Consider the following 24,758-nt stretch of genomic DNA (forward strand, 5'->3'; position numbering starts at 1 on the left):
GAAGAGAAAACAAAAATCCAAGTCCACAAAATAGTATATCTTGCAACACATTATTTGGACCATATATTTTCAATTTATAGATCTACTTGTTTTGAACCATGTTTAGAGTTGAAAATTTTATAATTAGAGATGAAAATAAATTCTCAAGCCATCCTAAAAAAATTTTATATCAAAATTACATTTATGATAAAATTTAGAGCTGCACCTAAATTAGATTGTTTAAGGTTGCAACCTTATGCAAACCACACCCAAAAATAAAACAAATACAAATATTATAATCGAAGCTATCTCGGTAGTCCATTTAGATCAAATAACAAGAATTGCAAATATGTTTTACACGAGTGACTCAGCATGTAAAGGTTTCCCTACACCAAATTGAGATTTTAATCCAATTTCAGGGATCGCAATGGAATTATAAAGAACTGAACAATTTAATGCTTTCCTATTATTACGCCCCACACTGGTGCTGTCCTCAGGTCACTATTTGATGTTCTCATGCTATTACGCCCCACACACACTGCTGTCCTGACTGCTATTGCTAAGAACAAACTCTTTAAGTCCATGCTTAACTAAAGCTGTTCATGGGTGAAAAATTAAGTTTTCAATAACAAGATATGCTTAGATAAAAATGTTGCTGATTTCTTAGCGTGTTTGATAACGGGGACTAGAATGATCGGGTACAAGGATATCCTTATCAAAATCGGCATGCGGAAAAACCACCGGGGAGCAGGAACTCAAATGTACCATCATTTTAGGCTTTGGCAGACACCTGCCAAACGACCAACCCCTCCTGGATAACCTCTTCCCTAAGACATATTATCAAACAAATCATTCTCCAGCTCCAGACTTAATTACACATGGGTTTTCTACATCCTTTGTCAAATATGCCCTAAAGTTATTCATTATCTATGAAGCCCAAGTAGATTCTTTCATTCTAGAAACTATGCAGAATTTACACCAAACATTAATCTCACTTCAATAGCTTTGCCTCATGGAGTATTCTCCCTTGATAACTTCCGGCCAATACAAATAATTACTTAGATTCTACTGCAAAATCACTAGACAAGAACTAGGCTAGATCGAAGAAAAGGAAGCATATAAAAGAAAAGACAAAAAACTAAAGAAAATAGATCACTGAAGAAAGGATGTCCTACACCCTTTATAATTCAATGTTTTATAAAGGTGCAGTTTGCATACGGATGCATCCGTAGGTGTAAAGGTAAGGTGCACCTTCAAATTTCATCACGGTATATAATTTTGATGTAAAATGTTCTTAGGATTATCTCAAAATCTATTTTTATATCTACTTATAAAATTTTAAATTTCAAAAATGGTTAAAATCAAGTAGACCTATAAGGATATGAAAATCTTGAAAATGGACAGTGTACATAATATGTTGTAAAATGCACTATTTTTGAGACTTATAATCTTTGCATTTTTCATGGTCATACATCTCGATGTCGAGATGATCAATCAAAGGGTTTTTCAACATCTTTATATAAACTTTTTCCATTGTTAAAAGGAGGTATAGAAAAAAAAGCAAATATGTAAACATAACCTCTCATGATTGATGGTGTTTGTCATGTACCACCGAGCATAGAAAAAAAGGAACCCGCTATTCCAAAGAAATCATCTCCATTACTAAAAAATGTTATTGCAACAGACATATTTCTCCCTCAATAGCTTTGCACTATAAATTATTCTACCCTAATAACTTCCAGCCAATAAATACTTAGTTTCTACCACAAATTACTAAATAAAAGAACGCATCCGAGGCCTTACCAGTGACATACCTCCATCCACATAGATGGTGTTCCCAGTCATGTACTTAGACCCATCACCCACTAAGTAGAGAACAGTTGATGCCAAATCCTTCTCGGCATCTAGCCATCTTTGCAAGGGCACCACATCCTTGGTCGATTTCTCTGCCTTCTGCTTTCCTACGGATGATGGGAACCCATCATTCAACTGTAGTCCACGAGCCACACCATTCACTCTGATGTTGTACTTGCCCATCTCCAACGCAAATGCCTGAACAACACCCAGCATCAAAACCAGGAGGAATTTTCTCTTAGCAAAGAATCAACCTCTCTCTCTCTCTCTCTCTCTCTCTCTCTCTCTCTCTGACACACACACACAAACCCACCCCCCAAAGCAATTCCTCGACACTACTTATCGAAATGAAACCAGCCTCTCCTCATATACATGTGACCATTTTAAGAATCTACAACAAAGCGGTTGCCAAAAAGGAGAAAAACATAGACAAAAATGGAAGCACGCAATCCACCCATTGTCAATTTCCTTGAATCATAGATCAAGCCATTCATTTCACAACAGTTCTCCATAATAACAAGCTATAAAGGCAGAGGAGTTAAAGAAACCTCTGCCAGGAAAGAAGAATCCCTCAATGGTAAATGATTACTCCAATGCATTCCTCCAATACTAAACCTTGGAACTTATCATATTGAATACTAGCAAACTCATAATGCATGGGTAGAGAGCCACAATCTTGATTCTGTAACAGCAGTCCATAGTTCCTCTATTGTTTTGCATCATGCAAATCCTCAATCACATAAGGCCTGACAAAAGATGATGGGTGACGTTTGTATACGGTATTAACCTTATACTATGGAAGTAAGGTGCACCTCAAAACTATGCCAAAAATGCAGTTTCGGTGCAACAAAGCCTTGCGATGATATGAAAATCTATTGTTGCCCTGAATTATGAAATTTGAAGTTTCAGAAAAGGTGACGATCAAGCAGATCTATAAACAGTTGAATATCTTGGAAATGGACGGCCCAAATGAGGTGTTAGAAGATGAACTAATTTTGGGACTAGAAATCCCCCTTTTTTTCATTTCTATGAATCTTGAGGTTGAGATGATCGATTCAAGGGTTTTCCAACATAGGAACAACCTTCACTAGTGGGTTTCTAAGTGCACCTTATCCATACAATATAAGGTTGAGAACTTATATAAACTTTTTCCAAAGAGGATTCAACAAACTCGTAAGTAGCAACCAAGCTGAAACCATAACAAAACCATGATACAAGTGCAGACAAACAAAACCATCAGAAAATTCGAAGGATGACAAAGATCTGCCATTACACTGCCATTTCTTAATTAGTTAAGTGCACCAATTAACCATTCCCTTTTTATTCACAACAGACAAGGACCTATAATGGGGTTATCTACATCGCAGGGAGAACAGCAAGAAACTCGCAGAAGATAATTAAGCACTCAATTGTGATTTCCCGTGGACAAAAATAAACCCCAGCTAAGCCAATTGTACCAAGATTATGCTATGGTTATTTAGTTCCTCGTAGCATGTAAGAGCCATATATCGCATTGATACTATCAGAATACAAAAATTGATTCATCACCATCATCAAAGCCTTATCTTAACTATTTGGGGTTGGCTACATGAATCTTATTTCACCATTCTGCTCTATCGAGGGCCATACCCTAAGCAAGACCATATATCCTCATATATTTTCTCACTACTTTCCATCCATGTCCTTTTGGGCCTTCCCCTTGCCCTTTTAGAGCCTTCCAATTGAGCCAAATCGCACATACTAATAGTTGTTGTATTGGGTTTGCACTGCACACTGCACATGGCCTACTTTCCCTCATCTTATCCCCTATTGGAGCCACCCTTAAGTTCTCTCGAATATATTTGTTCCGAATTCTATCTTTTCTTCTCTTGTCACTCATCCATCTCAACATATTCATCTCTACTACACTCATCTTATGGGTATGTTGTTTCTTGACCACCCAGCATCTCGTCTCATAAAGAAAAGCTGGTTTCACAGCTGTCCTATAGAACTTCCCCTTCAGTTTCATTGATATTTAACGATCACATAAAATTCCGATCGCACATCTCCACTTCGCCAACTAGCTCTAATTCTATGGGTGACGTCTTCCTCAATCTCTCCATTTCATGTATTATTGACCCAAGATATCGAAAATACTCTCTTTTTGGTATTTCTTGGTCATCAATCTTAAGTACTTCCTCGTTTCTACTCCTATTATTACTAAACTCGTATTCCATATATTATGTCTAAGTCCAGCTAATTTTAAAACATTTAGATTCTAAACAATCCCTCCAAAGTTCAAACTTTGCATTGATGTCACTTCTAATCTCATTGGTTAAAACTATGTCATCCGATTAAACACATACCACAATACATCATTTTGTAGATGCCTAGCTAACTTGTCCATAACTAAAACAAAGAGATATAAGCTCAACGCTGACCCTTGATGTGGACCTATTGTTACTAAAAACTCACTTGTCTCTCCAATAGTTGTCTGTATACTAGTTAGCGTTCCTAACACCCACAAAATTAAATCTGTAAGTACCTTATCGTAAGCCTTCTCTAAATCAATAAATACCATGTGGAGGTTTTTTGCCTTGTCCCTAAACTTCTCAATTAGTTGCCTAAATAGGAAAATGGCCTCAATTGTTGACCTCCCTGGCATAAAACCGAATTCATTTTCAAAGGCACTCGCTTCTCATGGATTAGTCGTTGCTCAATCACTCTCTTCCACAACTTCATAATATGGCTCATAAGTTTGATCTCTTGATAGTTAACACAATTCTTTATGTCTCATTTTGTTCTTGTAAATAGGTACCATAGAACTTTTCCTCTGTTCGTTTGGCATTTTCTTTGTTCACCTTGTTGAACAGCTTGGTTAGCTAGGATCTACCAATCTCCCCAAGCACTTCCAAACCTCTATAGGATATCATATAGTCCTAAGGCCTTTCCTATCTTCATCCTCCTCAAAGCTGCTTTCAATTCAGATCATAGTTGTCGGGTGCAGGTGCATTCCCAAAAGCGGAGGCTAGCTCGAGTCTATAAAACCGAGGATTGCTAGAAGCTCCTTGTGGTTAGGATCGCCGTCCATATGATAACTATCCACCTTTCGTTGACATCGTCAACCTTCACCAAGACCCTCTAGTCCTCGCTCATAATGCAAATATGACCTACAATACAAAAATTGGTTATAGATAAAAAATCGAAATATAGGCATCTGGGAAACCATCTTAGAACTATTTGGCCTCTCAATGCTTTTTTCATCTTTTCGCTTTTCCTAATGCACATGGCACTTCAAAGTAAACGCTGATAAAGCACGGGGAATCCCATTATCCCTCCAACCACCAAGTACAATGGCATAACCTCCATTTCCGAAGGCCTTTCAAGTGATTTGGGAAGATCTAGAGCTCCTAGCAACAACCTCTAGAAAGGTCAAATAGTCAAGTGAACCCTTCTCCTCCCTCAAAAAGTTGTACTCAGGTAAAACCTTTCCTGCTTCATCTTAAAATACACCTCTAGTCAAAGAAGGTGGATAGCCCTCACCAATATATACAAGTTGCACTTGCAATAAATTCAATAAGGAAGCCTTGACTTCTGATGTCTAACCAGCAAAATTCTCGTCATATGTTAGTTAAAACCTCAAGCCTAGTCTGAATTTCATGGAAATAATCTAAAAGTGACATTCCGTGTAAAAACTCCGCACAACATTTCGTTGTTTGCCTTCAATCTACAACTCATTTGTGTTTCCTTGTAGCTTCATCACAAGATTGAGAGATAAACTTGTAACTGGAACTTAACACCACCCAATTCTCTATTGTTTCCCATAGCATTGAAAGGAAACAATAACCCAAACAAAAATGCAATCCGAAAAGAACTCCTAGACTAGATTCCAAACCCGCAGCAGAAAATAAGATGTCGGTTGCTGCTGGAATCCTAAATAAAGGATTGACTCGTTACTCAAATTATAAAATTGACCTCATTCATTTGAGTTCCTCTTACAAAACTCTCTTCCTTTCTCATACGCACATTGTTTGGGTTTTAACAACCTTGGCCCATTTTGGGGTTTTAGTCTCTCTTCCTCTCTCATACGCACATTGTTTTGGAGGGTGGATAAAATGACAAGTGGGGTCATCCACAATGCTTTATGCCCAATTTTGTTTTGGAGGGTGGATTGAGATTTGTATTTGAATAATCTGTTTTAGATTCTCATATAAGCCCTATCTCTGCTTCTAGCCTGATCGATGTAGAGCGACTTTAGAAGCGATTGTAGGCCTCGCAGTATATACTTACTCTTGTACCTCTCTCTCTCTCTTTAATGCTAAGTTAACTTCGATCAAAAAATAATAATCTGTTTTAGATTCACCTGATATTTTATTTTAAAAGATAAAAAAAATTAACTGTACAAAAAAATCATATTATTATAGGTAAAATTCATGCAATATTTTTGAAAAAAGTTTGTATAAAGTTGAGACCCTAAACAGTCTAAACTTAGACACACATAAAAAATTCACTAGAAAAAGTCGTTTTGATCCCAAAAAACTCCCAAATCCAAGCATCTCGATCTTAGATACATGAACAGACAAAAAAAAAAAGATATCAAGTCTTCAAAATAGTGCATCTTGTAATGTATTAATGTATTATCTTATAATGTATTTTCAAGATTTTGAATTGTTTATAGATCTATTTGATCTACACCATTTTTAAAGTTTTAAATTTTATATTTAGAGATGAAAATAAATTTTCTAGTTATCATAATGATTTTCAATACTAAAATGACATCTTTCGACACCATTTGAAGGTGTGTCTTACTTTGATTGTTTAGGACCTAAGCCTTATACAAACACCACCCAATATTTTCGAGCCAAAATGACGGTAATGTATTTCCCAGGTTTCTTCTAGACGTAGCCCAAACAATAGCAATGTAATCCCCAGGATGTATCCAGATGCTAACCAAATAACAATAATTCATTTCCAGGTAATGTATTGCTCCAGTAATTTATTACACCAGTAATGTATTTCACATATAATATATTTCCAAGTACCCAAACGGCTGCTTAGGTTTTAATGGGGAAAGGAGATCTTGGGAAACAGGGATTATGGAACTTAGTGGGGACTCAAATACTATTGCCTAGACGGGGACCATTATTGAAACACTTAGTTTCCAGTGGAATCCACCCCCCTTGTGGGTCCATCAAATGTTGATGAGACTTTCGTCCAGCTTTGCCAAACCAAGTTGTCCTTCAAAAGGACAACACGGTAAAGGGTGATCACAGTATCTCTTCTTGTCAAATAGACTATTCATAATTCACATATAGATAACTTTGTCGTATAATTTACAGTCCCTTTATGCTTTAGCCATGATATTTTACTTTAGTTTCTTCATTAATGAAACCCTGTTACACATTCAAAAAAAAAAAGCATACTTAACAAAACATAAGAGATAGTGAGACTGCATTGACTCCTGCTTCTTAATATGTGACCCACTCTCTGATCATCAAAAGATTTTTTTCCTGGTAGTTCCTGATAGGTGAACTGGTTCTACAAATGAACTGACTATACAATGATTCTGACGGTCTACTAATCAGCATTGTAGTATCCTTGCCTACAATCTTTCACACGCTTAGCTACTAAAGTTCCATCTGGAAGCTTGTGATTTTCTGAGCTCTAATCCCTTACTACCATTTTCACCAACAACGGCATGTTGAATCCTTTGCAAAAATAAAAAATTGTAACTCTCTTAGCTTTAAAAAGCACCAAAGCACCTCCTAAGAACGAGTAGAGCCTTCTCCATAGAGCTAGTCTTGCTTCATAGACTAGGATAATAAAAACCATAATTTACAATAGGCCGTGTGATGGACAAAGAAATTACGGTGAGGAACTCAAAGATCTAATGTCTTGATTGATTGCAAGAAAATGGAATCTTAGAAGTCAAGCTTCAATTGCTACTAACCGGGAAACACAGTATAAAATCTCAAGACTGCTTAATCTCCTTACAAATCCCTATTTACAGACCAAAGCTAGATTCCAAGAAATCCTAACCCTGAAACGACCACTTTACCCTGGATAATAGAAATAATTCCGTCCTAGACAAAAGGATAACACTACCCCTAACCTTGCACTAACTTTGGTAGCTGATGTGAGGCCTTTAAAGGATTTTTTCTGACAAATTTGGCTAGCAAAACCAGTGAAGTGGGATTTGCATATATAGAGCTCAATGATACCGCTGAAGGGGTGGTCATAAAAGAAATCGAATATACAAGTAAAACTTATGGCCTTTGGAAGGTGCAGTGCTCAAATTGGTTATATCAGCCTCCCCTGATTAGAGAGAACTCACCCATTGAGTTCAGTTCAACTGTGAACATTCTCCATGCTTCTGCATCCATCCGCTTCATATCCTCTTCTAAAATCCATGAATTCTCCAAATCCAGTATGTACTTCCACTGGACCAAGTACAGGCTATAAGATCCGTGTTGAGTAGTGCTGTTTCTAATGTCTAGAAAATATAGATCGGAAACATTGAAGATAGGACAGATACCACACGCCTCTGGAAGCTCCGCTTTGTATGCATTGTTGCTTATTTTCGAGATCACTTGACAGGGACCGATCTTCATTTATTTGAGATTATGATAGGTGCCATGTGGGAAATGCTCTCACTGTAGGCAGAACATCATCAAGTAACATTCACTATTACTCCTCTCGTCAGTGCTGGTCGGCATCAGCTATATACTTTGCATAGCTCTCTTGTGGCTTTCTCAGAGTTGCCTATGGGCCCCCTGGAGATGCTTTACTAGTGCCTTTGCATCATCATTGGTCTACTCCTTCTCGGGTAGAGGAATAAATCTAGCACTTAATCTCAAAGGAAAACCTCCTGTCGACCGATTCGACACTGCCATTGTAAGTGAACTCAGCATGAGGCAAATGTGAACCCACTGACTAGGATTGACTCCACAAGACTCCTTGAAGGAATCTCTGACTTTGATTCACAATCACGGACTGTCCGTCCATCTATGGATGGTCAATGCTACTAGTATTGCAATTTGGTTTCTAACTTCCTGCATAGGGTGCAACAAAAGTGACTCACAAAGCATCTAACCTAGGCACAAGTGAGTGTTCGGAACTCCATGAAGTCTAAACATCTCCTTGAGGAATAATAGATCAGCTGTACGAGTGGTGTTCATGGTCTTCTTACAAGGGATGAAGTGTGCCATCTTTGAGAAAGGATCCACCATGGTGATTATGGGAGCCCAGCCTTTGGCACTGCAAGGAAGTCCCTCCATGAAGTCCATACTGATATTGGTCCGAGTTGTATGAATAGGCGAGGAAGTGTATAACCCAGTGTTTTGAGCTTGGCCCTTCGCTAGTTGGGAGATCTTGCATCTTTCCACAAACCACCTGAGGCCTAGCTTAAGCAAAGGCCAGTAATAATTCTCTTCTACCAATGTAATCATTTTCTCTCATCCAAAATGTCCACTGAGACATTTGCAATACAACTCAATGATGATCTTGATGCGATGAGAGCCTCATGGGATGCAAAATTGACTACCTTGTGAAGGAAGTCATCTTGCAACACAAAGTCACAAGAAAAAACCATATTGATCAATATTTTACAAAAATTAGGGACAATAGCATATACTTGCCGTAGGATGTTGATTCCAACCACCAAAGTTGCAAAAGTTCCACATAAGTAGGATCTCTTGCTCAAATACGGCAGTCAAAGGGACAAATCGACCTGACTCACATCCAAGTTCCGGTCCGGCTTCTGGACCTAGTAGGTTGGGTCTGGGTTCAGAAGTATCGAACTGAGAGTTGGTATGGTCAAGTTCGCTTCGATTCTAACCTGGACCTAAACGGGTCGGGTCCAGGTCAGACCCAACCCCACCCAACCTGTTACTTTCTACCTATAAACACACATTTTATATTATAAACTATATAATATATTTTTATTTTTTATATTTTGACACAACCATACCAACCCATCGAGTCTGGTTCTGATCAATTTGGGCCCAACTGGGTCTAGGTCAACCCTTGAACTTGTCAGATCGGGTCGGGCCCTACCTAACCTAACCCGACCCGTTTCCACCCTAGGCTCTAAGCAGCAGTCACTTTATTTTTGAGTGTTTGATTTGTGTCGAATAATAAAAGAGATTGCTACATGTAGGATATCCACTTGGCATGGCACCTATTCAGTTGCTTTTGAGCATTCAAGCACCTCAGCGCCTCATGATATGAGAACAAAATGCACTCTCTTTGTATAAAGTAATATTGCCAATGACACAGCCTCAACAATAGCATAAAACTCCACAAAGGTGTCTTGGATTCGTTTAATCTATTAGCTTGCCTTCAGGATTAAGAACAGCCCTAAGCATTGCATTCCACTTGGAAGACCTGCTCAAAATCTATAGTGCTAAGACAGGAGCACTGGTCATCTTCTCCTTAATAAGCCAAAGCTCTCTTCAGCTGCTTTATAGCCCATTGAAAAACCCCCTTCTTCATACATTTACCATAGGTGCAAGAACATACTAAAATTTCTAATGAATCGCCTGTAAAAAGTGGCAAAACCACGAAAACTTCTCACCTCTCGTATAGTCTTTAGTGTAGGCCATTCTACAATTGCCTACACTTTAGCATGCTCCACTTTATCAATGCAACAAATCCTAAAATCACCAAGTGGTCTATCAGAAAACAAAAAAAACTTCTTTAGATTCAAAGGCAACTTATACCATCTGAGAGGTCCTAATGATCTCCTCAAATGGTTCAAGTATGTATCATCAGTCAAACTGTAAAAGGATGTCATCAAAGTACACAACTACAAATTTATCAATGAAGGGACAGAGCACCTGGTACATCACTCTAATAAAGGAACTTTGGGGCTTGGACAACCCAAATCACTCAATAAGCCATTCATACAATTTCTCCCGAGTCTTTGACGTTGTCTTCCATTCATCACCAGGGTAGATTCAGATCCGATGGTACCTGCTTCTTAGACCAAACCTCGAAAAGATTTTAGCGCCCACTAGCATGTCAAGCATGTCATCTAGACAATGAATTGGGAAGTGGTACTTCACTGATATTAATTGCCCTGTTGCGCACACACATCCATCGAGGTCAATCTTTCTTAGGTGACAATAAAGTAGGGACAAAAAAAGAGTCAAACTCTTTCTAATAACAAATCAACCCCTTGTTCAATAACTAAGGGGCCGTTTGGATCCCTGGAATAAGATTACCAAGAATAGTTCTCCCAGGAAATTGTCTATTTTCACTATTTAGATCCAAAATCTGGTATGGATCTTTTTTTACCAAAAATTGTTTTCTCTATTTTGAGCCCGAAATAGAGAAATCTATTTTCATGCCTTCACCCAAAAAATCTTTTTCCATTCCAGTTTTCTGTCACAAAGCCGAAACCCTACTCACTCAAATCCCTCCCTCCCCCCATCCCTCCACGCCGTAGATGGGTAGAGTCAGTTCCAGGACACAACTGGTCCAATCGGGTCCGGGTCTAGAAATAAAAAAATATTAAAATTATTTTATGTATTTTATAATAAATAGTTAATATTATTTATATGTATCTTATGCTTATATATACCAGGTTGGATCAGGTTGACCCTGACCCGATAGGGTCCAAGCGGGACCCAAACCCAGACCAGACCAGACCAGACCAGGGTCGGGTCAAGGTAAAGTGGATCCAGACCCGACCCATCGAGTCATTGTCTAAGTCTAGACCTGAATCCATTGAGTCAATAGTGCTTGGAAAAACCTGCTCCAATACCAGATGATGGATGATGGAGGTAGAAACAACGAAAAAAATTTATCAAAAGATCTAATGATTGATTGATTGGAAGAAAAGAGAAGCTTACAAGCCAAGCTTCAATAGCAAGCAAACCACGAAACACAAAGCACCCAAATTTTCAATATTATTATTCCACAAGTCTCATTTCCTTGATCAACAGATGGTCAATTGACCCATTCCTATACATCACCCTCCCATCCAATCTCAAAACAACATAAAGGAAGCCTCTACGTTGCACTAGAAGATACACCAATCAAGAACCTAACAAAGCAATATCTTAAGCTGCAAATTGGCCCCACTTTCTACCATAAAACTCAAAGACTTGTTCCAAATTTAACATCTAAAATCAAGTAACTCTGAAGCACTACAAATGAACCATTGATTCAAAAAGTGGTCCACCCAGTGCCTAGGCAGGCTAGTGGGACCTGGGTGCATCGCCCAAGCCTGGGCAGACAAACTAGATGGGTTGTCCCTGGACGCCGCCTTGTACCCCACCTAGGTGGGTGCCGTGGGCATTGCACCGCCTAGGTGTAAAAATACCCAGAGGGTAAGGTATTTTTTGTATTTTGTTTGGATTATAAAAAATCGGATGAATATGTATCTTTTATACAAAATTTGGACCTAAAACAGGATTACTGGACAACCCTTGTGCCCGCCTAGGCACTCGGTGGCCTAGACCCCCAAGATTACCTAAGCGCCACCTGACATTTTCTGGAATACTAAGTTGATTGAAGTATGCTAGAGTGAACTCCTCTCCAAGGAAATTTCAATTGAGAAGACAGCAATGACGGGAAAATGCCCCTTGAATTGGGGCTACTCAACTCCCATGGTGAGGACCTGAAAATTCTAATTCAGTTCTTAAGAATCCAACTAGAATATTCAGTAGATAGAATAAAGAGATAGGAGACATAAATACCCTCCAAAGGCCCTGTAGCAAACCAAGTATCCCCTCCCAGAACCATTCCCAGAAATGACAAGCCCAAACTCATAATGGTCTCAGGAAAAAAAATGCCACAACTGCATCGCATCATGGCAGCCAATTATGAAGTCTTATATACTGAATTGGCTTTCAATAAATAATGATGGACCTGATATAAAACCTCTATTAGCTATGAGTCCATCAAAGAGTAGACAAAAAGTGCATCCAGTTGAAAAATGTTCATTCAGGTGCACACATAAATGCGCATAAAAACACATATACACTCATCAGACGTCTACATAATTGCATTTCCTCAATTATGCATATAAAACAATTTCATGCCAATAAAACAATTCCTTGAGATGCATGGGAAATCACCAAATGAAATACATAACGTAGACCTCTGTAAGTTGACTCATAATGCTAAAGTAAAAAACATTGCAGGAAGGTAATGCTGCTACCTAAGACATCAAACATATGAAATTTAATGCACTTGAAGACACAGTGCATTTTATCTACTCATCTTATGGGGAAAACGATGTCATTTACTTCAATGATGAGTAGACTAGAAAAAGGAACAAATTCAGCAATTCATTTAATTTGCATTTTTTTAATGGACACAATTTCAATGAAACTACGGCATGCATCCCTATGCAGTAGAAACTATAGCAAAGCATTTAGGTGAAAGCGATTCTTCCAATTTTGAAAATAAAAAACTAATGCAGCTAAATGAAACAGTCCACTTACCCTTACTAAGTGATTTACAGCTGCCAAAGAAGAACCGTAAGCAGCAGCCCCAGGATAAAGCCCTCTTTCCATGCCAATGATGGATATCATAAGTACAATGGATCCTCCAAAGTGCTGCATCCTTTTACTAACAGCCTTCAAAAGAAACCATGCACTCATGTAGTTCATCCTAACTATCCTTCCAAACTCATCTTCTGGTAGGTGTTGAGGCTCACTGAGTTTCCCTAGCCAAAAGTAATCAGAAATAAATACACTAACTCATCTTAAAAATAAAATATAGGGAAACAATCATTAAAACAATAAAAAAACCTCAAAAATCACTAAGTTGGTCAAATCAACTAATTTATTTAGTAAGATCACTATGCTCAAGTACCTCATCAAGTCTTTTCTTAAAAGATACCTAGAATGACCCTGTTAAGAGTTTACAATCCTGAATAAGCAGGGGTGTTTTGGTTATTTCACCCATGACAAATGTGGGATAAAATTACCTAAATCCATCTACTTGTTCCAGATTCCTAACCTGGAACAAGAAATTTTAATGAGGCAAACACATGTTCCAGGTTTGGAACCTAGACCATGTGAGAGTAGCATTGTCATTTGGCTCAAGTCAGTTAAGCGCAGTCAAATGACACCCTTCTCATTCGGGGTTTCATACCTGGAAAAAGAAATTCTAATAGAAAAAATTCCATATTTGGAACCCAAAACAAGCCAGAGGTATTTATGATATTTGGTTTGGCATAAGTAGGGAAACTACCAAAATACCCCTGCTTGTTCAAGATTCCCAATGCAGAATAGGGGTATTTTGGGTATTTTAAAAAAACAGTTGTGGAGGTACTTGAATGAGATGACCTTTTTAAATTAACAACTTTGGTTGATAATAGGTAACCTTAGTATTTTTTGAGGTGGTCTGACCATTTTAATGATATTCTCTCTAAAATATAAAGAGACAAAACAAATATCGCAAAGGAATATCAAGTGGATATCAAGTGACTATCACAATCGTCACCGTACAGTTACAACTAGTAAAAGTCTGAGCTGACCAAAAATTAGATGCTTGCCATCAGTTTAAAAGATGGATGCACCACTAATGTTTCAGTATTTAAAGCATATGCTAAATAATTACTTAGAGAATGATATCATATGAAACTTAGCATAAATTTATGGTTTATAACATTTTAAGAAATATGATTATATGAGATAAGCCATATGATGAACATGAACCTCTTATTCATACGACAGAAAATACTATATCATCATCCTCATCATCCAAACTTTATCCCAATTATTTGGTGTCGGCTACATAAATGCGCGTAAACAATATTTAAAAGTTCCAAAAATACCCCTATGAACAATAAACCATAAATAGTATTTGTGAATAGTACTCATGAATAGCAATCGGCGGATAGTAAAAAATTTAAAAAAAAAAAAAAATTCATACACTAGAGATGTCATCAGCAGGACTGCATCAATAAGAAAGAGAGTAGCAGCCGAACAAAGGAAGAATTAACTAGCCCATATTAATAGTTATAACATGGAGAATAAAAACTACAGTCAAACATCTCCAAAATGTTATCAAAGATAAAGTTGATATGAATGAAGAAACGCCAACTACATGTTATCAAGGAATACAGCTCATACAAATGAAGAGCACCATTTCATTTTGACGAGATGCAAACCAAGCTAACCAAAAGGCTGGATAAGGAAACCTAAGAAAATCTTAAAAGGCTGGATAAGGAAACCTAAGAAAATCTTACTTTTCGAAACATGAACTGATCAAATTCAAGGGAAACAAAAAGTGTGAGCATTTTACTAGAGGTGGCGACATGGCAGTATTATGAAGGTATACTTTGCCAAATGTCTATGCTAGAAGTGGAACCCTATAAGTGATAACTAATCCACCAAAGTAGTATATGAGCCAATTGATGCACCAAGGGGTTCCATGATCCATGCCCTAGGCGACCACGTACCACTTGGCCTGAACCCATGCACAAGGCCACCTGCACCACACGCACCAGGCCTCCTGCTCTAAATGCACCAGACTACTTACACCAGGCCGTTCCATCGGGCTACACCACATGAGGCTTAGGAAAAAAGGGCCTGACAAACCTCCTCCACATAAGCTCCGATATCCGTTGGATGCTTGACCTTTGCCAGATTCCCATAAACCACAACTCCAACCAACGCCGATGCTCACCTAGACCAAGCCTCCTACTTAGTCCACCTCACACCTAGTTAGGTCCACTACTGCCACCAAGTCCCACTTGCTTATGCACACATGGTCAGGTCCTCCCGCTGCCACCATGTTTCAAGGTGCGTGCTAGGTCCGCTGCTGCCACCACGACCCTTGCCACCACCTGCAGCCTCAAGAGGATGGCCTTACATCAGCTTGACCACAAGTCGACCAATACATACAATCCTCGTGCCAGTTGCCAAATCTCCTCTTCTTAGACCCACTAAGACTAGGTCGATGGCTTGCCCCATCACAACTCCCACTAATCGAAGAGGCCTCTCCTATCGTTGAGTCAGAGGACTCCTCCCACTGACCTACTGCAATCTCTGATGTTTTCCTAATGATGACCCCATTTGAGTCATCACTTTACTTCGAAGAATCAGTAGTCTCATCACCTGATTTGGACTCCTCCCAATCCTGAGTCTTGGTTGAAACCAACTGTATTGTGTTGATCAACCATAGTCAGCCAATCTATGTTGGGGCCTCCTCATCCTCCTGCACAAGATTAACCATATTGAGGGCTTACTTCGTGGGCACACCCTCCGATGGTCCCCTCTGCATATGAAACAGCCCGGGAAGGCCTTTCGAGGTGCTTCTTTCTCTTTGGTCGCCCCTTTCTCAAGACTAGATCAATTGCGGTGCACCACCTTCTCACTATCCATCCTCTATTGACCATCCCTATGGTTTGACTCCACCGCCCCATAAAGATCAAAGTCTAATGGGCCCTCAGCTGCTACCATAGAAGTAGGCAAGTCATGCACAGCTTGCCTTCTCAACTCGGCCTAGGCGCATCCTTGTAACCCAAACACAATGTTGAATAACTGGTCCTCATCGATCATGGTTCGTATATCCAATATCAAGGATGTGAACTTCTTCACAGTCTCGCACCGAACATGTCTGGTGAAGCTTTCTCAAAGCTTCTCAAGCCACCCAAGCCGCATTGCCTGGCAAGAATTGCTCGTTCAGTTCTTGTTTCACGGCATCCCAAGTGCTCATCTTGGGCCTTGATATGTCCTCCACCCTCATCCTCCACTAACCTTCGCGTCTCCAACGAGGTACATCAAGTAAATGCCAACACAATCCTCCTCACAGGCATGAGCAGTCTCGAAATACTGCACTATGTCCCACAAAAATTATCCAACACCTTGGAATCTCTTTGGCCTTCAAAGACCCATGGCTCTAGCATCCTCACAGTTCGAGCATCCAGCGCGCCCATAATGTTGCCCTCTTGACAAGTGCCATATCCTCCTGCAAGGCCACAAGTTTGGTCTTGAGGGACTCAACGAAGGTCTTGAGGTCATCCATGAGCCCTCCCATACGAGCATCACAAGCACCACAATGGTCCTCCAACCTAACTTCCAAAGCACCGATTCGGGCCTCCAAGACAATAAGGATCTGCCCCGAGGTGCTGAATTCTCTTTCGAATAGGCCTTGGAAGGAGAAGGAAGGTTGGAATGCCATGCAATCATTGACCTCTTGCCAATTGATTCTGAGTAGCTTTATCGAGATCAGAAGTGGAATCTGCAAAAGGCTTCTAAGTCTGCAAATTGAGCCAGTTCCAATTTTCATTTGCCAGCTACCCACAATCTTGGACCCCATGGGTGCGAGCTTGCACATCAGCTATACCACCATTCCACAGTCACAGTCGGCTTTTTGCTATGATACTGACTATCATGGGGGAGATTTCTCACTACAGACCCAGTGCAATACCGAGACTCAGTTCTAGCACAACCAAAGCTAGGTCAGCCTTCCACGTGCCCATACAAGATAGACACAACACAAGCACATACGCACATACAAGGGTCACCGTGCACAAGCAATAGCTACAAGCCATCTCATATTTATTTCACTATTCATTTATAGTGTATACAGTCACGGACTCCTTCACCAAGGGCAGGCAAGGGGTTCTTATAGCCCCTAGTTACAATTTGAATTTCAAATCCACTATACACGTGTTGGACATGTCACCACCATGACTAGCATGGAGGCCACAATTCACCCATTCTCCCTCGATCTCGTCCCACTACGGCAAGAGCGTTGTAACAGTCCACCACTCAAGGTGGCTATTGCAACCACTTTCCCACTCCCTCAATTCACCGCCCATGTGGCTCTGTGATGGGAGGGGTCGATTACTCCTAGTCAGCCCACTCTTTAGGGTCATGACTAGCTATGCACCAGCATAGCTTAGTTACAATGGAACACACGTGCACTACCTCTAACACATGACTCATGGCCACTACACAAACCCAGTCTTGGTAGTTAAATATTCTGAACTCACCAAAACCGTCTCAATCTAGACTTGCCCAGCCCAGCATGTCGCTCACACCACTTGCACATGGTCTTCACACCATTAGCCCACATTGTCTTACCCAAGGTCTTACACCAAGGGTCTTTAAGCCACTAACTGTCTGTGCGCGCACCATACACCTAATGCCGCATACCCTGACCTCTCGTATGGTCAAGGGAGAGAAGCACGCACCAGTCTCATATATAGTTGTCGACATAAAGAACTGGAACCCTGTGAGTGACTGTTGATCCCACCAAAATAGAATATGTGTCAGTTGATGCACCAAGGGGTTCCTTGACCCACACCCTCAGCCACCTACACACCACTTGGCATGTATTCATGCACCAAGCTGCATGCACCACACGCACCGGACTGCCTGCACCACGTGCATCAGGCCACCTGCTCTACATGCATCACGCTGCCTACACCAGGCTGCACCATCCGGTATGCCCCACATAGGGATTAGGAAAAAGGGGCCTGCCAAGCCTCCCCCACCTAAACTCCAATGTCCTCGTCGGACGTGTGACCTTCACCAGGTTACCATAAACCAAGACTCTGGCCAATGCCCATGCTAGCCTACGCTGGCTTGTCAGGCCCCTTTTTCCTAAGCTTCATGTGGTGCAGGCTGGATGGTGCGGCCAGGTGTAGGCAGCCTGGTGCACGTAAAGCAAGCAACCTGGTTTGTGGGATTCAAGCGGCCTGGTGCATGAGTGCGAGTCAAGTGATGTTTGTGGTGCGTGGGTCGCTGAGGGCATGGGTTGAGGAAACCCCCTTAGGGCATCAATTCCCACATACGCTAATTTTGCAGGAATGGCTAACACTCATAGGTTTTCAGTTCTTTATGTTGACAACTATATATGAGAGGGGTACATGCCTCTCTCCCTTGACCGTGCGAGAGGTCAGGGTTTGTGGCATTAAATGCATGATGCATGCACAAAGGTCTGGCGGCTAAAGACCGTTGGTGCGAGACCTTGGGCAGAACTATGCGGGTTGATAGCAAGGCGTGACTACATGGCTCGACCTGATGGGAAATGGGTAACGAACATGGGCAAGAGGTGTGAGCCATACACCTGACTGGGCAGGTGTTCATCGAGACAATTATAGTAGGTTCACAATATGTAACTACCTAAACTTGGGCTTGTGTAACAGCCAGGAGCCATGTGTGAGAGATAGTGCATGTATGACTCGTTGTAACTGAATCATGTTGGTGCATGACTACTCATGACCCTAGAGAGTAGGCTAACTAGGGATAAACGACCCCTCCCATCAAGGGGCCACGTGGGTGTGAATTGAAGGAGTGGGAAGCAGGTGGCAACAACCACCATTAGTAGTGGGTTGTCACAATGTTCGTGCCTAAATGGCATGAGATTATGGGATAATGGATGGATCATGCACAACAACCCAGTGAGTTGGGTAGCCAGGTGGCTAGCCCAGAATGTGAGGTGGTCAAGTGGCCTCCATGCAAGTCATGGTGGTGGAATGACCAACACGTGCATAGTGTGTACTCAAAATTCGAATTGTAACCTGGGCTATACGAATCTTGTGGCCGGCCCTTGGTGAAGAAGTCCCTGGCTACATACAATGCAAGTGCATAATGAACTAACGGTAGGCTACGACCCTTAGTTGTTGCTTGTATGTCTGACCCTTGTGTGTGAGATTGTGCCTCATTTCTCTAATGTGGTGTGTGGAAGGCTGGCTAAGCCTTGGTTATGCTAGGACAAAGGCTTGTTGTCACACGGGGCATGTAGTGGGAAATCTCCCCCGTGACAGTTGGTATCAGACCCGAAAGTTGGTTGTGATTATTGTTGGTGGTATAGTTGATGTGCAAGACTGTGTCGACCACCTCGAGCAACTTACCCATGGAGTCTAGGATAGTGGGTTAGGCAGAACCTTACTGTTATGGAGGCACGGATCAATGATTTGAAGGGAACATGGGGGACCATTGTAGTTTTTTGTGAGGCTCGTATGGGAGGGCTCATGGATGACCTCAGGACCTTCACTGAATCCTTCAAGGCCAACCTCGTGACCATGCAGGAGGATATGGCACTTGTCAAGAGTGTGCAACACTAATGGTGGGGTTTGACTCTTGAATTCTGAGGGTGCCAGAGCCATAGGTATTCAAAGGCTAGCGAGACTCCAAGGTGTTGGAGAACTTCTTATGTGACATGGTGCAATATTTCGAGACAGCTCATGCCTACGAGGAGGATCGTGTTGGCATTTACTCTATTTACCTTATTGGAGATGTGAAGCTCTGGTGCAGGATGTGGGTCGAGGACACATCAAGGCCTAAGGTGAGCACTTGGGAGGCCTTGAAACGAAAGTTTCAAGGTTTAGCAATGCGGGAGCTAAACGAGAGTTTCTTTCCAGGCAATGCGGCTTGGGTCGCTCGAGAAGCTTTGAGAAAGTGTGGGAGTGGGACTATGTGAAGAAGTTTGCATCCCTGGTGCTGGATATTAAAACCATGACCGATGAGCCCAAACCGAGTTGGGAAGGCAACGATGGGCCCAAGCCGAGTTGAGAAAGCAACGATGGGCCCAAGCCGAGTTGAGAAGTTTGCATCCCTGTTGCAGGATTCTTTGTGTCTGGGCTGCAACGATAGGCCCAAGCTGAGTTGAGAAGGCAAGGTGTAGGTGACTTGCGTACTGCTATGGCGGCAACTAAGGGCCTAGCAGACTTTGATCTTCATGGGCAATGGAGTCAAACCATGAGGATGGTCCATCGAGGATGGATGGTGGGAAGGTCGTGTCGCAATGGATCTAAACATGAGAAGGGGGCGAACGAGAAATAGGCACCCAAGAAGGCCTTCTCGGGCTGTATCATATGCGGAGGGGACCATCAAGTGCGGGTGTGCCCACAGAAGCATGCCCTCCACACAGTTAGTCTTCTACAGGAGAATGAAGAGGCCCCAGCACAGGTTGGCTCAGTACGGTTGATGATCGCAATACAGTTGGTTTCGACCAAGACACAAGCTTAAGAGGAGTCCAAATCGAGTGAGGAGACCATTGGTGATGAAAGTGGGTTAGTTAGAGGAATCATCTGACTCAACAACTAGAGAGACCTCTTTGGCTAGTGGGGGGTGTGATGGGGCAAGCTATCAACCTAGCCCTAGCGGGGCTAAGAAGAAGAAATTTGGCAACTGGCACAACTATCACAAGTACTGATCGACCTGTGGTAAGGCTGGTACAAGGCCATCCTCTTGAGACTGCAGGTGGCAGCATGGTTTGTGGTGGCAGCATGGCCACCCAAACACATGGTGGTAGGGCGAGGACTTAACCATGTGTGCATAAGTGAGCGAGGCTTGATGGTAGCAATGGACCTAACCAAGTGTAAGATGGACTAAGCAAGAGGCTTGATCCAAGCGAGCATGGGTATTGACTGAAGTAGTGGTTTATGGGGACCCAGCGAACATCAAGCGTCCAACAAGGATGTCAAAATTTAGGTGGGGGAGGCTTTCCTTAGCTTTATGTGGTGCAAGCCAGATGGTGCAGCCTAGCGTAGGCAACTTGGTGCATGTAGAGCAGGTGGCCTGATGCGTATGGTGCAACCTTGATGTATGAGTGCAAGCCAAGTGGTGCACGTGGTGGGTGGTGGTCAAGGGCGGTGGTCGAGGAATTCCCCATGGTGCATCAACTATCACATTTACTACTTTGGCAGCATTAGCTATCATTCTCAAGATTCCAATTCTTTATGTCAACTATATACAAGAAGGGTGCATGCCTCTCTCCCTTGAATGTGCGAGAGCTCAGGGTGTACGGCATTAGGTGCATGGTGCGAGCATTGACAACTGGCAACTAAAGGCCCCTTGGTGGGAGACCTTGGGAAAGACGATGTGGGCTGATACCTAGGGCCTGACCAGATGGCTTGGCTTTACGGGACATGGGGGAGGACCATGTGCAAGAGGTGTGAGCCATACACCTAGCAGAGCAAGTGTGGATCGAGACAATTATGGTAGGGTCAAAATATGTAATTGCCCAGACATGGGCTTCGGCAACAACACCAGCCGTGAGCCATGTGTGAGAGGTAATGCATGTGTGACCCGCTGCAACTAAGCCATGAAAATGCATGGCTAGTCATGACCCTAGAGAGTGGGCTGACTAACAGTAACACACTCCTCCCATCAATGAGCTGCGTGAGCGTGAATTGAGGGATTGGGAAGGGGGTGATAACAACCACCATGAGCTATGGGCTATTACAATGTCCATGCTTTGATGGCACAAGATTGTGGGGTAATTGGCGGATTGTGTGTAACCGACTCAATGAGTGGGGTGGCCAGGTAGATGACCTAGAGTGTGTGGTGGCGCGGTGGCCTCCATCCAAGTCATGGCGGTGGGCATGACCAATACATGTATAGTATGTATTTGAAATTCGAATTGTACCCTAGGGATATAAAAACCCCTTGCCTGGCCCTTGATGAAGGAGTACGAGGCTATATATAACACAAGAGTATAGTAGAATAAAGGTAGGCTACGGCCGTTGGCTATTGCTTGTGTGTGTGATTGTGCTTCACTTCTCTTGTGTGGGCATGTGAAACGTTGGTTAACCGTTGGTTGTACTCGGATGAAGGCTTAGTGATGCACAGGGCGTGTAGTGAGAAATCTCCCCCATGACAGTTGTCATGCAAAAACATCATGGTATAGAAGTATATGTGCAGAAATAAGGAATTCTTATGAAAGAGTTACAAAGGGTTTCGCATGCATTAGTATAAGCCTAATAGGATTACAAAGATAACAAAGGCAAGAGCCATGGGATCAAATTCGTTGAAGAGAGAAGAACTTTGGACTTGATGGGAGACAATTGAAAGTTCACTTCCAATCAAACAATAAAATGTTTCAGAATTTTTGAAAGGATGTAATCACCAGAGTTATTCTTAAGCTTTCCATAGAACTTATAGAAGCAATCAAGGTTGAAGACCTGCATGGAACTAGGTTAAGATAATAGAACAGTGTCCACCAAAAACCAGATGGGGGATATGCATATCTTCGCAGAGTTTAGAGACGCAAAGAGAGAACAAGAATCAATTGAATAATCGCTTATTGTGTAACCGTGAAATCATCCTGAAAATTACTAGTCATGCATACTTACATTGCAGATCCACTTCTAAAATTGAAATCAAATGGAGAGAGCTAATTAGGCAAACCGAAAAATACGGAAAAAATCATAACCACAAACGAGGACAAGAGCTCCAACACTCTGGTTCCCCCAAAATGTCCTTAGATGTAAACTGTGTACTCTCTCTCTCTCTCTCTCTCTCTCTCTCTCTCTGAGAAAATTAATTCCAAAAAATAAGCACGATAATAATGAGTATTTTTCTCAATCATGTCACTAAACTATTTGGACTCTGGAATATCAGAATAATATTTTGAACACGCTCTGTTTTGCTTGTGATACCAATTATGCAAGATTTAAGCAACGACACTTACGCTTGTTTTTTATTTTTCTTCTTAGGATAATCTATGGACCACCACTTATCAAACAGTCGAATCCCTATACTAACCTCCCCAATAATAAATTACGAGCAATTAAATACAGGAATTATTTGTTAAGACCTTGGACTTAAGAGCAAATCGTATGCCCTTATGTGATATTACAAATGGCAGGAGAGAGAGAGAGAGAGAGAGAGGAGAGGGAGTTTTGAAAATACATCTCCGTGCTTGTAGACCTAAGCGACTAAAAGAATTTTTTATTCTGGTTCTTACAAATACTTTTATTGATAACGTTTTGCTCGGAAAAAATATATTTTTTGTTGATTACGAGAGAGAAACTTTTACCCACCCGAAAGAGAGAGAGACATTACCCTCAAGAGAGAGAGAGAGAGAGAGAGAGAGAGAGAGTAACGGCTAACAAAAGCATCCAATTTGAGAGAGAGAGAGAGATTACCCTCATAAGTGTAACAGTTAACAAAAGCATCCAATTTGCCATGACACTTCCAGGCCTTATCAACGGCCTCATCAAAAACCCTCTCTCTCTCCTCATTCATATCCAACTGAATCACTTCAACACGACCCCCATCCATCACAGAGTTCGCTATCTTACCGGCAACTTCTCGAAGGCGATTCTCATCGCCCATCAACACGAGTCTACCATCAAATTCAAACATCAGAGAACGGAAAACAAGACCAATTCGACAAAAATCATCTCAATCACTCCAATTAATGAAGAAAAATTCCCCAATTAAAGCAAATTCCCCAATTAAAGCAAATTCCCAATTTTCCCAAACAATTTTCATTCGAGTTTATTTGCCAAACCTAGAACCATTTTGCGCGAGAGCAAGCGCAATGTTGGAGGAAACAGCGTCGCCATTAGAGACAAGCAAAACGCTCCTGCCAGAAAGCTTCATGCTCTATACGACACCAATGAAAACCCTAAAACGTTTATCCAATTCAACAAGTTAAGGCAAAGTTAGAGCCCTACTGTTCAATCAAAACTCGAAGAGATCCATGGAAAAAACAAGGAAACTGAGGCACCAACCTGCTTATTCTTCTTAACGATAAATGAAGCTCTACTCAATGCGTTGATTGAGGCAGTTTTTCTAGGGTTGGGTACGGATTACGCATTAATAAAATAAATTTTCCAAGGCGCTATAAAGAGAAAACCAAATTACCGCGCGAAAAAAGTTGCAGAACTTCATACTTCACTGGTGCAATACATGTACGGACGAAATTTCGCCGTGAGTAAAATATCGGCGAAAAGGACTTCAGAGAAGGGGAAAACGTTGCGTCATATTTTCACTCCGCATGCGACGCGTGAAAATGATGCATCACGTTGCACGTGTTTTCAAGCGCTCTAAAATGAAATTAAATGATATTGATTTATATTGTATGAAATTAAAACATACACATGTTGATATTTTTATAAAAAGCTTGCAAATAGCAGATTTATTATTTAATGATGCACATTCTATGGAGTGAAAAAATAAATATTGATATGTATAACTAAGTTATGAGTTTCATTGACTCTAATAACAATAAAATTAACG

The 24,758-nt window shown here is 41.3% G+C and overlaps 1 protein-coding gene across 1 annotated transcript; it reads right to left on the bottom strand.

The window, feature by feature from the left end:
- Window positions 1-1,618: 1,618 nt before the first annotated feature.
- On the bottom strand, window positions 1,619-24,386 carry LOC18438073 (NAD(P)-binding Rossmann-fold superfamily protein). The gene is made up of 5 exons (XM_088869716.1): window positions 24,251-24,386; window positions 24,028-24,144; window positions 23,660-23,859; window positions 13,266-13,489; window positions 1,619-2,031 (listed from the first exon to the last, which is right to left on the bottom strand). The coding sequence occupies exons 2-5, from the start codon at window positions 24,117-24,119 to the stop codon at window positions 1,753-1,755; spliced, it is 795 nt and encodes a 264-aa protein (XP_088725842.1). The 5' UTR covers window positions 24,120-24,144; window positions 24,251-24,386; the 3' UTR covers window positions 1,619-1,752.
- Window positions 24,387-24,758: the final 372 nt, after the last annotated feature.

This window comes from Amborella trichopoda, chromosome 6 (assembly GCF_054954075.1).
Source record: "Amborella trichopoda isolate Santa Cruz 75 chromosome 6, AtrichopodaSantaCruz75HAP2 v2.0, whole genome shotgun sequence".
In the NCBI taxonomy this organism is placed as follows: domain Eukaryota; kingdom Viridiplantae; phylum Streptophyta; class Magnoliopsida; order Amborellales; family Amborellaceae; genus Amborella; species Amborella trichopoda.

What these genes read in the sequence shown, in the direction of transcription:
- LOC18438073 (XM_088869716.1), bottom strand. Translation starts at nt 24,119, where the DNA reads ATGAAGCTTTCTGGCAGGAGCGTTTTGCTTGTCTCTAATGGCGACGCT. An exon ending in TAACTGTTACACTTATGAGG is followed by an intron (nt 13,490 to 23,659) that starts GTAATCTCTCTC and finishes ACTTTTGGCTAG; the next exon opens with GGAAACTCAGTGAGCCTCAA. An exon ending in CTGTAAATCACTTAGTAAGG is followed by an intron (nt 2,032 to 13,265) that starts GTAAGTGGACTG and finishes GGTGTTGTTCAG; the next exon opens with GCATTTGCGTTGGAGATGGG.